The following is a 16,388-nucleotide window of genomic DNA, read 5'->3' as shown; positions in this document are numbered from 1 at the left end:
TACTGAACAGGACCATACATACACAGCTTGTTTTGCTTTACCTAAGCATAAGCAGAATGTTTCTATGCCATACAGAAACAGATTCACACTTACAAGGTTTCATTAGGTCCAAAACCCATTTGCATATACTTATGTCTTCAGTGACTCTTGCCCCAATGAAGCTGTGATTTTAGCATACAGAGGATTCTTAACGGAGGCTTTCCATGGAGGCAAAGGCCAGAGAAGGGTGAAGGCTGGGCAGAAAGCATACAAGCTGCAGAAGTGGATGGAAGGGGAGGATGATGGTGAGGTTGCTTGTGCTGACCCATGGGGGGGCAAATTTATAGCTTGCACACACGCACACACACACACACACATACACATATACACATACATTCTAAGACACTCACCATGAGGACAAATCAAAAGGAAAACCAAAAAAAACATCACAACCTAAGACAGTTAGATAGCATGTCTCCATGGATCCCTTGTTGCTGCTTTCGATTCTCCGGTGAGGGGCTGTGACTGGAGACTCCGTTTGGTGTTGCTCTATGAGGTTTGTTCGACTCTCCTGTTTGGAGCTTTGTGTTGCTGATGGGCTATTATTGACCACTGTGGGGAACATTAGGGGGGGAAACCAGCCAACCAACCAGCCTCATCTGATTGCTAGACAAATAAGGAAAACAGATAACCTGCGTGAAGTCATGGGGGTGTCTAGTCTCTCTCAGTATGAGTTAGATACTTTCCTCATGCTTGGTCACTGGCACGGGAGAGGGTTTTTTTTTTTCAAAGGGAATATGGGAATATGGAAAAGTTCTTAGATGAACTGACAGGGAAGTGAGGCTAACAAAGGCATCCCTGAACAGTGCTTTCACAGCATACTGACATCATTCAATACCAGTGTCATGCAATGTTATGAGAATTATTTCAATATTCTTACAGCCACTGCTAGAATGACTAACACATCAGTGAGTGCTATTCATTAAGTTAGGTTTGAGAGTCTAAGCACAGACCAATTTGGCACAGAGACCCAAGCTTGGTACATGACTATGATTCGATCCCAGCTCTTTGAATCTACTTTACGTCTATGATTGCAGAATACATGTTGGCTTCTAGTGGAATCTTATGAATCTAGTACAAGCTTCTGATTGTAGTACAGGTCCATGAGTTTACTATGAGCACATGGTTCTAGCTGAGGACTGAGTGTTGCTTTGCGGATACACACAAGTCAGTGCGCAGCAAACGTAGGAGACAAAGGTTTATTAGTCAACAGTAGTTGAATTAGACCTATACATATTTAACAGACCTCATCTTATGTTTACAGAGATTGAAATCACAATTGCCTAAATCCATCTGCTAGAAAAAAAACAACCAATAATAACAAAAAAGGCTGGTATAATTTAAATTCCAAAGAATGAGGTAACAATTCACAGTACAAATCCTTCAAGTTTTTTTTTTTTTTGTTTGTTTTGTTTTGTTTTGTTTTTTTTTTTTATTTTAAGAACTTAAAACCCGCAGTTGTATCGTTTCAAAGTTGGAAACAGCAAAGAGAACAAAATAAAATGCACTTTACAAATGATCCTCCGCTCAAGTCCTTAGCTTTAGTCCCCGTGTTAAGCTCGGACATACGGCCTGACCTTCCCTTTTATGTAAAAGTGGGTTGTGTGTTTGGTGGGCTCCTGAGCTAAAAGAAGGAGTAGTGGGGGACTGGGTAGGCGGGCACTTTCATGACAGGCAACAGAAGCATTCTCTTGGGCAAACCTAGGGAAAAACGAAAAGAGCACTCAACATGAGTCCAGGGCAAAAAAAAAAACTATATATATATGGATGATTGTTGAGGTTTTTATCTAGACCAGTGCCAAGTCAATTTCATTCTAGCGCAAGGCTACGTAGAGTGGAAGGTGGAGAAGAATAAAGGTAGGGGAAAGAAGAGAGTCAGAAGGCCAAAGAGAGGTTACAGCGTAAGCCATTTTTAAAGGTTCAGAGATAGAAAAACAGAGTGTGTGTGCTGTTTGTGTCTGCATAGGACCATAATCCTGCATTTTACATCAAATTATTTTAACATTCCTAAAATGTAGGAAAATACATGTTATTTTCGACGGGCAAAAAAGGGTTCAGATTTCCCCTCCTGATCACATTGGCCTGTTATAAAGTTAACACTGTGCTGGGCCCTCAAAGACACTGAGGCATTTGGGAGGATTTGGACATATCTGGATCTGACAGATACTGTTTGTCTGACTTCTATGGCTAGTTCTTGAAACTGAAATGTCAGTTTGGGGCAAAGCGCTAGACAGGTAAGGCTGACAAAAGTTGCAGTGGGCTGGTTTGTTGTGACTGTATTGACCCTTCACTCTGTGGTTTGGCTGAGAAGGTTGTGTGTGTGTGTGTGTCTTCCCTAATGTTCATGGTGGTCATTTTTCTGACAGTAACCTTCCCATTTAGAAATCACAAAGCAGCAACAGGAGGCAAAAGTTGAAAAAATCACATGACTGAAGTGATAGTACCCACATGCACACACATTCAGCCTGCAACCACACTCGGACCTACCCACACACACACACACATACCCCCACACACAAACAGCTCTCAGAGAAGTGAGAGAGAGAGGAGAGCACACTGTTCCTTAGAGCCCTGTACCAGGCCTCCTCTCACTGTGGGGGTCACGTAGGGCCCAATGAAGGAACACTCTTTATGTGGCAGGTAGAGACCAGGGCCCCCAAAAACAACATGAACCCCACCCTCCAATCAGCCCTGAGTCCCAACCCCAGTCCCCCCTGCACATAAGACTCATTCAAAGCAGCCGCAGCAGGGCCAAACTATGAGAGACTCCCTATGCAGTTCACTACACACATACCCAAAAGATTTACTGTTGGCACTGCTATTCTGCCCTCTGTGTGTGTGTGTGTGTGTGTATATGTGTGTCTGTGTGTATGTGTGTGTGTGTGAGAGAGAGAGGGAGCAAGTGAGAGAGAGAGAGAGAGAGAGAGAGAGAGAGAGAGAGAGAGAGTGAGCGAGAGAGACTGAGCAAGTATTAATCTGGTTGAGGAGTGATGAAAGAGGCTATGAGAGACATGCCAACACCCTGCAGCTCTTCCACGTCAATGTAAGTGAGAAGATCACAGCTCAGTAGCTGCTTCTGCTAGTGAAGACATGACCAAATGAGGGAAAAACACAATAATGTACTCAAACAACACAAAATAAAGCTCACAGGAAATAAATAAATAAATAACAATAAATGTTTTCTACAGACTAAACAAGAGTGAAACTGAATGACTGTGTGTGTGTGTGCGTGTGTGTGTGCGTGTGTGTGTGTGTGTGCGCGCTAAGTGGACAGGCCCCTGGCGGCTGCTTTGAATGGGACACGTATTGGCTGTAGACAGCAGGATGACACAGAGAGAGAGGTGTCCAGGGAAAGAATGAGTGGGACAGGCACACCAGCAGGCAGCGTTCTGGACACTCAGGTGCAGCGTAGCAAGGCTTGGCTCCAACCACAGGAAGAACCAAAAGGTTATGATTCATCTTCATATTCCAGATTTTTTTTTCTCAGCTTGGTTTGGTCAGCTAGCCGATTCAGGATTCTTACGGCCTAATTGAAAAGCATGGGCAGAGTGGAGTGGGGGTGGGTGGGGACTGGGACCCTAGCCTTTGGGGGGGGGGGGAGGTTACGTACCGTAAGCAGGAGCAGCAGCGGCTGCGGCGGCGCTATAGCCATATGGGGTCCCGAATCCTGTGAAGACACAACTTTTTATCAACCAAGTTCTCAGAGTCACCAAACTCTACACACGTACAACTTCTGTCATATAGAACCGTAACTAGACATCGTGTACAGCATCAAGTGCACAGGCACACATACGCACACACACACACACACACATACACACAGGTATTTGGTATTACTTCATAAAATGTACAGTGTACTTTACTGCTAGCGGCTGCCAACATGAAACATTGAGGTGACATTTCACGATTCCTGGTTTCACCATCAATGCCAAATTCTTTTCAAAACAAAACAAAAAACTAAATTCTCAGTTTGTGCTTTCCAAAATCTTAGTCAACAATTCAAAACTGCACTCCTCATCTAGTTCTTTCTCTCACTATCCACACACACAAGCGCGCACACACAGAGTGCGAATTATACAATGACAATCGAGGGGGTCAACTTCTTCTCCAGGGCTATATAGCATCGGATATATAAACGTTTTGACCCCCCCGGACCACTGTTTTGACCTCTTTTGGGAGGGGGGGGGGTTCAAGTCTTAATTAGTGGGGTCAGACCCGTAATTCGAACCCTGCGCGCACACGCGTACCTGGCGTGACGTATCCCGGTGCGGCGGCGGCGGCGGCGGCTGCACTGATGAAGGCCCCTCTCGTGAGCGCTGCTCTCCCTCGACCTCGTGCAGCCTGCGCTACAGCGGAGGCAGCAGCAGCCGCAGCGATGGCGCCTTTAGTCTGAGGAGCAAACACACACAGCAGACAACACACACACACACACACACATCAGTATCCACACACTCACTCCCACATCACTGTGGACTGAGGAAAAAAAAGAGTCCAGCACAGGTTGGCTTCTGCCAGGTGATCAGATTTGTTCTCATACACAACCCAAAGATCATCAGTAGTCAAGGGCAGTGTATTGATTACTGATTAGCATTTGGTGTAGTGTTTAATATGACTGGATAAGATGGCGGTATATTGGCAGAATATTGATCAAGGACACAGAGGAAGGTTAGACACAGGGTTCGCTGCCCATTGATTGCATGCTGGAGGGAGTATCAGGATGGTGACATTGATTACTGACTAATGTATTGAGTACTGATAACCCACCTGAGGGAGAATTTTTTTCTTCTTGTTTCCAGCAGCGTTAGGTCCAGAGAAAAGTTTTTCTAAAGCAGCTAGCGCAGCGCTCGCCTTAGCCACCTTCTTATTGGGCCCCGCGCCACGGAACTTCTGTCCATCAACTTCCACCTGTCAATGAGGACACGTGAGGTACTGAACGGGCGGTAAGCTTGACTTATCTACATATGAACTGTGGATTGACTGGGTCTGTCTAAACAGGTGGGAAATTCAGAGTGAAGTATGGGCGCAGATATGGTGTCTGGCATGGAATCGTATTTTGTAAACGTGAATTTGACATCGGAGATGCTAATATCAGTGTGGCAAAGAGCGTCGGCAAAATGCATAAACGTAATGTAAATCCAGAGAGAGCGTTTTGTGCGAAGATTAGATGTGGGGCACTTTGTAGAGTCCAGGTTTTGAAGATAGCATGGCTGTGGAGCGCGCGGTTTACAGATACAGTGGATATAGAGAGCATGTTTTGTAGGCACAGTAGATACAGAGTGTTTCTGTGTGAAGAAGTGGGGTCAAGCTGGACTGACCTCCATGACGAAGCGTTTGTCATGGCTTCCGCCGCTCTCTGAGATGAGCTCATACTTCAGCCCTCTGCGTTTCTCATTCAGTTCCATCACTGGGTTTTTCCCACTAGCTGTCAGAATAGGACCCTGAGTTCGCACCTACAACGCGAGGACAAGAAGACACAAGAGACCAGAAGACCTTTCAGTTTCCAGTGCTGTAGAACCCAGGCGCCTCTTTTATCACCAACACAAAGTGTATATAGGGTGGTCTGCCTGGACACATCCAGGTAAGATACTGCAAATCATGTGCATGAATGTTGTGTGTACCTCCAGTGTGTTGGAGCTGTCTGTGGAGTGTGCTGTGTTATTGCTGGAGTGTGTGGACGTCTCGCTCTTCCCTTCCCCGTCAGACTTCTCATCTGCACTCATGCAGTCCAGGTCTGTGTCAAAGCCAGTGGGATAACCCATAGCCTGCAGCACCTGAGGGAAACAGCGCTCTGTTATAGACCACAGCCAAGACCGCAAGCTCCCACAGCCTCGTCTCACACACACACACAGACACACACAGTTCCATTTCAGTGACAACAACACCTTCAACTACCTACACTGAAATATGAGCACAGAGACCCCTTTGATCCACACAGCAAATGACTGAAGACACTGGTAATGTTGGTAGCTGTTGGTCCAGTCCATAATGCCCAAGCAGTCAATGTTTATGTGAGACTCGTGAGTGTAAGGTGGCCAGGGGGTTTGGTTCTGGGCTGTGAGAGTGTCTCTGTAATGAGGAGGCTGCTAATGATGCAGTTTGGGAAGAATATTTCCATATACTCGCATGGCAGGGAGTTCACGGTGAGTTCAGGGCTGCTTTAAAGAGACTGTGCTGCAACTTAGACACTGACTGAAGAAAGGATATTTCGAGCTTAATGATCTTTTCATTGATCAGCAACATTTTTTTCTCGCCTCCATGTAAAACCAAAAAGAATGCAGAAATTCAAGGTCCCTGATAATGAGCGTAAACTAGGATGGAAAGATGCAGAGAGATACGGCATTATTTTAAACCAATCAACTCAACGGACACAGCTTAAAATACTAGCACCTGACCAATGAACTCAGACTCCTTAATGTGACTGGCATCCAGTCTAACCCATAGGAAGTCTTTCAGGGTATCATTATGGCAGCGGGGCTAAGAGCAAGCTCTCTAGTAAAACCACCGACAGTGTGGCGTGGAGCTTTATCCTGGGCCAGGGTGTGTAGCCCTCTGTCTGACCCAAATTGGTGATTTTGTCTTGGCTGGTGAATGTGCCTTTTTATGGTAGTCTGAGGGCAAAGAGGATTATCCCAGCTCTATGCTCCAGGGAGCCTCTTTGTTCACAAGCACTCTGGGATTACATGGATTTGGTCCCCTTGTATCACAGTACCTCAGTACTGTCGTGTGTGTGTGTGTGTGTGTGTGTGTGTGTGATTGACCACAGATGATTAAAACTGTGGTTTACATTAGCTAAGCCATGTGTGGTAACAGTGCAGAAGTTCATACCCATCGATTCACCAACAGAGCATGAAGTCCTCATTCTGGGCTTAATAACTGCACTGCACTGAAAACATACTGAGAATCAACAGGCATTAAACCTTCCCTTTAGAACAGACACAATGCAACGTGGGGGCCAGAGTGTGACTGATGGGCCAGACAGAGACGAGAGTGTATTTTTTTTTTTTTCCCCTGAGAGTCACCCGACGTGTAAACCTGGGTTTTAAGAATATACACGTTTCCAGAACATTCTTTAACTCATTTCTCACAAACTCATCTAGCTCCAGGTCTGACTCTGAGCTCACGTACCTTAACTGCAACGTGTAGTTTGGCCGTCTTCTTGGAGGAGCCCGAGGCTTCATAGACAGTACCATCCACATCCACAGACATGGTGAAGACTGGCGCGTGGACCGGACCTGACTGAGACAGCAGTTTATACTGCAGCCCCGGCCGGATCTGGTTCAGCCGCATCAGAGCATTCATTGGTTGGTTGGAGTCTATTGCTTTACTGTCAAGAGCTGTGGAGAAAGACAGAGTGATAGAGAGAGAGAGAGAGAGAGAGAGAGAGAAATAAAATAGAGAGAAAGTAAGAAAACTCTCTTCAGATGTCTAGACCTCACATTAAGTGGCATTTATCTATCATAATTCTGGCTGCCAACTGCTACAAGTGCTTCTGTTTGACCACTTTTGATAAGACTGGCTGGAAACAGCCTTGATCATCTTTGAGAAAGATATTAAGTATTGATTTCAGTTAACAGTGAAGAGTTTACATTGTCTGTCGAGAGAGGAGAGGAAAGCAAGAAATAAAAGCAGAAAGTAGGAAAGAAAGCTCAAAGCAGGCATTTCTGTAGTCCGGCTAAAGACCTCTCTGGAACGCTGTGCTAGCTGTTGTGTGCCTATTACAGAAGCCTTCACAGAATGTCATGTGATCAGGCGGGTAAGACATGTCCTTTAAGTCACACGTCCTTTGGGCGGGTTTCTCAGATCAGCTGACCTTTTCTAAGATTACGTTTCATCTTCTTGATGAGGTCTTTGTCATCCATCAACCCGTCTTCATAGGGTCTCTTCAGGCCAATGCCTACCACAAATCACAAAAAAAAAAAAAAAACCCCACCACAATCAATCAACAAGACAAGAATAAACATCTAGAACTATGTGGAACCATCTACAGATGTTTCACAGACGCATACACACACTAACACACACCTTCTTTGTCTGGCCACGGGTATTTTTGGGAGGGTTTACTTGAGGGAAGAGGATCCATTTCCAAGACTTTGTAGATCTGCCCAAATGCCATGAGCCTAAGAGCGTGCTGAAAGAGACACACACAGGCAGAGAAAAGGCTGTAACAGCTGGGAAAGAAAGGTCACCCACAGTGGGACATAAAGTGATCCAGCTCACAGTAGATAGAGCACTGATGACCCAATAACATTTTCCCTAACACCGTTTGGTGTTTTATACATAAGATTTCATCGGCAATTCATAAGATTTCATCAGCACCAGACAGACTGGAGAAAAAAAAAAAAACAACAATAACAAAAAAAACTCATAAAAACCCAGTCACTACTAGTTTCATTACCTCATTACCTGTCCCTTTTCTTGACAAGCACAGAGCTTAAGTTTTGTTTTGTTTTTTTCCCCTCCAAACCACCATCAAGCAGTCAGTGACCAGTCCAGGAGTCATGGGATATGCTTCAGCAATACTAATGGTTTTATGAGTGAGGGGACATGTCAGTTATGGAAAACACATCCCTCATACGGCCCTGTGTGACTCACGTCTGCAGAGGTGGGGAACGAGAACTAACTCTACAACAAAGCGCGGCCCGACACCCTCACACAACACAACAGGGGGGCCATTAGCACTGACAAGCTCGATTTCTGTTTACCTCCTACCCTACAGCCAATTTCCTCTCATGTCAAAATCATAATAGTTTATGAGTGAGAGGACACAACCGCTACTGTTTGTGATTGTGTGATGAACCCTTTCATAATTAGTTTTACTTGATGTGCACAAAGATATTTTGGTTTTTCATCTTCCAAATCTGAAAATGTTTTTTGGCTAAATCATGAGTCAAAGTATTTGTGATGTATTATGAATTTTGTGACAGCCAAGGAACAAACAAAAGCAATCTCATCGGAGCCCTTCACATTCACCCTAAAATCAATCATATTGAGAAAATATTATTTCCCCAGGCTGGAATTCGTCGAGAAGAAAGCACCCGTGTAAAGAGACAGCTACATTTAGTCTACTCTTACCACCAAAAACCTCCTTATCACTGTTCCCACACTCCAGCGGCTAAAGAACAAAGACTAACACGAAGTCACCGATGTAACAGATACATTTTCACTCATGAGGAGCTAAAAGTTATTTCATAGGAACAGTGTGTACGAACTGGGTTGGAGGCTTGTGAATCAAAGTAAAAGTGCTTAGCTGTGAATATGTGAAAACTGCAGAAACATCTCTGGACCACGACAGCGTCTGATTAAGACTGAGAAGCGAATTTGTCTGATATCACATCCAGAGCTCAGTCATAGAGGAACTATGGGAGAGAGCCAGTAGACTGATCTGCGCGTTCACCCAGTCCCAACATATCTGCTGCAATACAATTAAGTTCATTAGCATTCCACAGCCGTTTTCACCTTCCTTCAAAGGAGAGGGCTGCTCAGATCCACACGCCGATGCGGCTCACTCGCGCTGCAGTGCCGCACACACATTCCCTAATGGGTGTTCACACATACATGTGCACGCACACGCACACACACACACACACTCATCCACATCCCACGGGCAAAGAGCAGGGTGTGTGGGTCACCGCAGCAGCGTTTTCCCACGCTCATTAGAGAGCCAATCTTGGAGGTGCTGTTCGTCTGGCTGCTTGTGTGTGTGTGTGTGTGTGTGTGTCTGAAGCTCCTGAACGTGTGTGTGTGGTGGGCTGCCGTTGACAGAGATGCAGTAGTAGTAGGTTATGTCTGAGTCCAGACCAGTAGCAGAGATAAGGTTGATGGGTGTATATATGTGTGTGTGTGTGTGCGCGCGCATGTGTAAAAGAGACATATCAGTAATGGCAGGAGCACAGATGAGATAAATGGGAGCCCCATGCTGCACTGAATGCACAACCACACACACACGCGCACGCCTGAGTTAGTCTACATGCTTCATGTAAAGTAAGTTAAGAAGATATCTTCTAAATGTGTTTTGTCTTAACACAGAGGAGTGTGAATGCAGGCACTGTTTGCTCTCTGCTGTCCACTGAGTTATTAGACGTTAGGTGAGATTTCATTTATTCAGGAGAAATGAGGACATCTTGTACCTGTGCACTGTACGTTATAGCCTCTGCCTCCTCATCGGTCATGGCTGACAGTGTGTCTGTTGGCTCCTTTTCACAAGGATCATGTAACCCTGGCCCACCTGGTAAATAAAAGGAGAAGAATATAATATATTATTGTGAAAAATGGTATTACACACATACATGTCACATTCCTCCGCTACCAAGACAACCCGAATACGACTGCGGCTCCTGTCAGATCAATACATCATCACCTCCAAACAGCTAGGGGACAAGTCCAAAATCACAATAACAATTCAATCAAAACACTCTCAGCTTTTCACCGCCAACACCATCATCGCTAAGCTAAGGACAGATGGTTCTCCGCTCTGAACAAAAGTTACAAAAAAAAAAAAAAAAAATAGAATCTATCCTGCCCTTCTAAATATCAATAAATAGCAGCATCATTCCCCATGCTGCAGAGTCCAATGAAAAATTAATGCCTGCATCTTTCAGTATTAATTAATTATGATCACATTAAAGCAGAGAGGCAGAGAAGGCCAGGAGGAATTGACTGGTTAAGCTGAGAATAGTAAAATGAGGTTCCATTTGCCCTCTGTGCGCTGAGGAGGAAATGCAAACCAACACAAAATCTGCATGTGTTCAAACGCTTTCCATCACTCTTTCATTAGATATTCATCTGTTTTCAACTCACACAAGATCACCAGGAAAACCTCTGAGAAATACTAGGCCAAACGAATTTATTTTAAACAAATGAGATTGAAAAAAAACAAAACAAAAAAAAAGTTTAGCATGTGATTGTTTTTTTTTTCCACCCTAAGTGCTTCTTCCAGTCCTCTTTTGACTTGGCCTTAGTCTCTTTCTCCGTGTTATCTTGTTCCCGTGTCCATCTCGGACAGAGAACCTACCTGGGAGCAGGATTCCAGAGGCTAGGCATTCCATGACTCGACGGAGGGCTTCACCAGCACCCAGCGGCCTGTTACACGTCGCAATAGCCTTCTCACAGATCAGCTCCAGAGGCTGGGCGACATCCCGAAAAAACACAAAAGGATTATAATGAAGGTCAGACGTCTATAACAGGGACATTGTGCGAACAGCTCAGCTTAGATCCGGGGAGAGAGGCTGCCTTGACTCACCCATCCTTTGAGGGGCTCCCAGGCTGGTAGTCTATTGCACATGTCCCTCAGAATCCTTAAGACAATCACGCAGGACTTCAGTCCATTCACTCTGGCCTGTGAGAAAAGGGGTGGGCACCATATGAGTACACAGATGGCACAACTCACTGAAGACACCATATCCAAACTCTGTAGCTTACTCTGTCCTGTGTGTCTGTGTCTGTGTGTTTGTGCGTTAAAGTGGGACTTAGTGGAGCCAATTTCCACCTCATGACTTATGAACATGACACGGGGCAGTGGTGTTGGGCGGGAAAGGAGAGAGAGGGGAGGAAGAAACAGTCCAGAAAAAGCACTGACAAACTTTAATGACAACAAGCAGGTTGCAAAAAACAAAACAAAACAAAACAAAACTGAAAAACGAAACCAAAAAAAAGAAAAGAAAGGCAAAAAAAAAAAACACAAAAAAAAAAAAAACAGTGGAACAATTGCTTTTGTAGCCTTACGATATTTGTTGAGATGAGAATTAAACCGCAGTGTACGACAGAAACAGCTTCGGAGTGTTAAGCGTTTGGGGAAACAAGGTGAGTAATTGATATATGTGGTAATTCGCTTGCGTTCATAAGGCTACAATAACAATGAGAAGAACAGAGCGCCAACCTGGAACCATTTGGCATGTCGCAGGGACGCCAACGCCACCAGGCACCTCTGTCTATCCAGCACGTCCGCCGGTTCGTTCACCTCAGCGCCCTCTATCGGCGAGAAGAACGGGACAGGAATATCAAAACCACACGCACACGCACACACATCCACACACACATACACACACAAAATGACCGAGGAGAAGGGGGGGGGGGGGGGGGGGGGATGATCTGTTAAGGCACAGCAGAGGGTCAGCCGTTTGGTGGGGGACGGGGGGGCAGGGGGGAGGGGGGTTGCATCCAAACAAGATGAGTGTCCGTGCTCATCTTCAGTGGCTGGCTGGACGATCTGGAGGGCCAGATTTACCGAAGGCCTTAGCTTGTAGAGAATGTTTCGAAGTTCTGTGTAAAAACCAAGCCTCCAAGGCAATTAAACAGCTTTTTTGTGTGCCTATGCTGTTAGGGTTTTTTTTAGTACTGGTGGTAATCTCAAAACATTTTGCACAAGCTACCACCTTCGATAAATCTAAAGCCAGAGAGTGCTTGGATTAAACATTGGAATGATATTCACATGCAGTGGGCGTTCTGTTAGAACGAATCACCACAAGAGAAGACAGAGAAATATACACACACACACACGCGCGCACACACTAATTTGAGAGTTCAGGATTGTTCTCTCCCACCCGAAAATGACGAGTCAAATGAGCACTTGTGTTGTCTCTCTCTGAGTAAATCCATATTTATGAGAAGGGTGTTCTGTTTGAAGGGCCACAGACCTAAGTCCTGAGTACTAAGTGAAGGGAGATGAGAGGAAGAGGATAAACGGTCCTGGACTTTAGAGATTATGTGCTGATAATAAGAGAATAAATCTTTCATGTGAAAGCCATTGGTGGGGTTATATCACAGGGGCTTCACCTGGAATCAAGTCTGGGTTTTGACTGGAACTTCTCCAGACAACCATGAACGTGATCTACAGACAGCCACGAACGGGTAACACACTGCAGAGCACTCTGGAATATGCGTGCACACAGACACACACAACCTGCTCTCATTGCATACAAGCACAAGCACACTGGGTCTTTCACAAATAACTTCTCAGAGACCCCTAACCTGTTGGCCTTCAGAAAAATAAGGCATGTACCATGTTTTATAGATCCACAGAGGACTGCATAGTTTTTTTGTATCATTTCTGATGAATGATGGTGTGAACGTTAATAATGCTAAGTTTGAGGTGCGCGTCCAACAGGTCGTCCTGACTTCCTGCGTTCCACCGGGGCCGCTCTGTCTAAGCAGGCCTGCTTTGTGCTCTTTCATCTGGGCTCTGACACTCCTGAGGGACCTTGCTCATGTCGCTCAGTCAGGTGAAGTGAGAGATGTCCAGCTGGGGGTGGGGTGCTTGTAAAAGAGTGTTGGGACAGAGTGTGATGTGGATGTGTGTGTGTGTGTGGGGGGGGGGGGGGGGGTGCTCTCTGATTATTGGACAGTGTGTGTTTATTGGAGTGCTTGGACAGACTCTCTCTCTCTCTCTCCTGTCTGATGAGTTTTGGTCGGACTGAGAGAGGACGAGTGATTGAGCTGTTCCTCACTTAGACAGGGCCCTTGACCCGCTGGCTGGGGAAATACGAGGGGTCCCTCTGTGATGTACGGCCACCCCCCACCCTCCGTCCTCCAGCCCCCCCTGTGTCATCTCTCATCCTTCACTCAGACCCTGGTGCTGAATAGCCTGACACGGCCGGACGATAAATGGGAGAGCCTGAACTCAGGATATTGATTTCTAAGCCTGGTTACATCCTTTCTTTTTTCCTTCCCACTGACTCTAAGCCCTGTCTCAGAGAGAGAGAGAGAGAGAGAGAGAGAGAGAGAGGGAGAGGGGAAGGATAATGTGAAGGTCTTGCTGACTCCAATAAGCTAGATTCTATCCCATTAGAGTAAACTGCTCCTGAGGTGTCATAATGCATGTGAAACATAAGGCAAGAAGGAGTGAAAGTAAGCCGCCCATGCATACAACGAAAAATAAACTCTGACCTGACTGAATATTGGCTCAACTTCACTGCACTGATTACTAAACTTAGCGCTTATGAAGTGGGAGAGAGAGTGTATTATTGTAAGGAGCAGTTCATCCTCTTGTTCTCTCTCTCTCCCCCTCCTCGGGCCTACCCTCCCAATCTGAGGAAGCCCTGTGGGTCAAGGGGTCAAAGAGAGACTGGGGGAGTGTGGTGAGAATGACTAAATCAGCACCATCAGCTAATGAGAGTGAGAGAGCAGGAGATTCTGGGACAGCTATAATATGCAAGAGATTTTTTTTTGGGGGTGGCGTGTTTGTGTTTGCTCAGAGCAGTTGAAGGAAAGGTGGAGTAGACAGAAAGGTGTGCAGTTCTTTTTGTGGATGCCTGTCTTTGGGGAGTTGGGTTCTGGGTGGGAAGCTAAAGGGAGACACGCTGTTATCTCCCTGTAGAACATGGTTCGAAATGCACACAGCTGCCTCCCATAGCACGCACATACATGTCTCTCACACACACACACACACACTCACACACACAGTCTTCTAGGGGCCTCTTCCTTTCTGTAGTTTTCGCAATGTATGCAATACCCACACATACGCACACACATATACACACACATACACGGAAGACGGGGTACCTTGCTCTCCTGTTTCACTGTCCTCTCTCATCAGTGGGGAGGTGAGAGTGACCTTCAGTGTGAGTTTGGGCTCTGTGGTGCTACACACTAAAATAGCTGCTTCAGGAATACAGCGCTGCACCTCGTACTTCTCCTCTGTTAGTTTCTGTAAGGGAGAGATCATAAAGCACTCAAAGATCACACTGTCTCCATCAAACTCAACTAAACAGACTGTTACAGCATAGAGGCCAGCACATCCTAGCACAGAGAGCCGAAAACCAAAACACACACACATACAAGCACACGCGCACACCGGCACACAAAGCAGTTAAACAGGGATTATAAGGTGAAGGAGAGAGAGCCAGCGAACAGTTTCCACTGAAAGTAATCACGTTTGATGTGTGGGCTCAACTCCGGGCAGATGACTATAATCCATTCTATTAATGCCAGCCACGCAACTGCAATCTGCACCGCTCTCTTTATGCAAAGCAAAGGGGGAATCAATTACCCCTCCCTCTGCAGTCATGCCACTTTGAGGTGATCAAATGTACACACTGTGTGTGTTAGTCTGTGTTTGTGTGTGTGTGTGTCTTGTGTTTGTGTGTGTGTCTATGTGTGTTGTTAATGCGTGTTCTGTGACTGTGCGTGCGTGTGTGTGCGTGTGTGTGTGCACCCACGTGTGTGTAAGGATGAGTCACACTGTCTTAAGCCTGCCTGTTTGCTGAAACCAGTGATGTCTTACAATGACATTTACATTAACTCCTCTTACAGGGAGTGGTCTCTCATTTCACGGCTTTTCTGTACATGGCCTCTATGTGTGTGTGTGTGTGTGTGTGTGTGTGGGTGTCTAGAGGGGCCATGGTCCAGGCTTAGCCCTTTGTGCACCCCTGCCCTGTCCTGTCCTGTCCTGTCCTCTGTGAGTAATTAAGGAATAAGGCAGTGTAGAATTAATTCCTTGGGGAGAATACAAATACAGCAGTGCTGTCTTCACTGCTGCTGATGCCCTCCACCATCAAACCACCACCCCTGTATGGCCTTTGTGTGTGTGTGTATGTCCTGACCTGGATCTGCAGAGGCAGGTTGTCACAGACGATGCACAGCAGCGTCTCTGTGGGCTTCTCTCTACACATGAGCACCAGCTCCAGGTCCATGTCGTCTTTAATGAGCAGGCCTTTAGCCACCAGACCGATCCTCATCACACCACACAACACCCCTCCACTCGCCTCCCTGAAGCACACCACACAGGAGGAAAAAGGAGAAGAGAGGAGAGGAAAGAGGAGAGAGGAGAATTAATCCGTATTGAAATAAATAAATCTATACTGAATTAATCTGTCACTTTCATCTTTTGTTCCATCACTCACTTGGTGCCAGCCTCAGTTGATTCCTCAGCGCTGGTTTCAACTTCATCCTCTTGGACGCTGGGAGTGTTTGATTGGTTGGTCTGGTCCAACCAATCGGAGACGTGTTTGAGCGCGCACTCCACGGTGGAGACCAGTGTCTGTACGGCCTCCAGTTCGTCAGAGGACGGGTAGATGGTAGAGTGTTTGGCCATGACGTGACGGTCGTCATTTCCAAATGAGCGGATGGACCTCTGACAGCCAAAACGCACACACAGAGAGAGAGAGCAGACAGAGAGAGTTAGAGGAATGTTAAATGTTACAGCTAATACAGAGCAAGTTGAGTTCTTAATGGGCTTTAATGGAGCACACTGATGCATTCGCACACAGACAAAAGAACTGGTGCAGATCATATGAGTCTGGGCTATTGTGTATAATGAGAGTGAAGGGGGGAGGGAGGAGAGAAGTCAGCGGAAGATTAAACTTTAATCAATCTTGAAACAAACACCAAAGATGAGTAATTCTTTTATTCACTGG

General features: G+C 45.9%; 1 protein-coding gene across 1 annotated transcript; it reads right to left on the bottom strand.

The window, feature by feature from the left end:
* Positions 1-1,663: 1,663 nt before the first annotated feature.
* Positions 1,664-16,099, bottom strand: strbp (spermatid perinuclear RNA binding protein). The gene is made up of 16 exons (XM_030768947.1): positions 15,876-16,099; positions 15,576-15,741; positions 14,536-14,680; positions 11,915-12,006; positions 11,279-11,374; positions 11,051-11,162; positions 10,167-10,264; positions 8,062-8,167; positions 7,850-7,933; positions 7,165-7,373; positions 5,658-5,810; positions 5,355-5,489; positions 4,804-4,944; positions 4,287-4,428; positions 3,650-3,706; positions 1,664-1,740 (listed from the first exon to the last, which is right to left on the bottom strand). Exons 1-16 carry the CDS (start codon positions 16,064-16,066, stop codon positions 1,664-1,666), a joined length of 2,004 nt encoding a protein of 667 aa, XP_030624807.1. The 5' UTR covers positions 16,067-16,099.
* Between the last annotated feature and the right edge of the window lie 289 nt (positions 16,100-16,388).

The sequence above is a fragment of the Chanos chanos genome, chromosome 3, assembly GCF_902362185.1.
Source record: "Chanos chanos chromosome 3, fChaCha1.1, whole genome shotgun sequence".
NCBI classification, from domain to species: Eukaryota; Metazoa; Chordata; class Actinopteri; order Gonorynchiformes; family Chanidae; genus Chanos; species Chanos chanos.
This window is presented reverse-complemented; position numbering and strand designations above follow the sequence as displayed.

Excerpts from the sequence above, each read along its gene's own strand:
- strbp (XM_030768947.1), bottom strand. The coding sequence starts at position 16,066 with ATGGCCAAACACTCTACCATCTACCCGTCCTCTGACGAACTGGAGGCC. Across the intron at positions 15,742-15,875 it reads TCAACTGAGGCTGGCACCAA|GGAGGCGAGTGGAGGGGTGT; the intron begins GTGAGTGATGGA and ends GGTGTGCTTCAG. Across the intron at positions 5,490-5,657 it reads ACAGCTCCAACACACTGGAG|GTGCGAACTCAGGGTCCTAT; the intron begins GTACACACAACA and ends CTCGCGTTGTAG.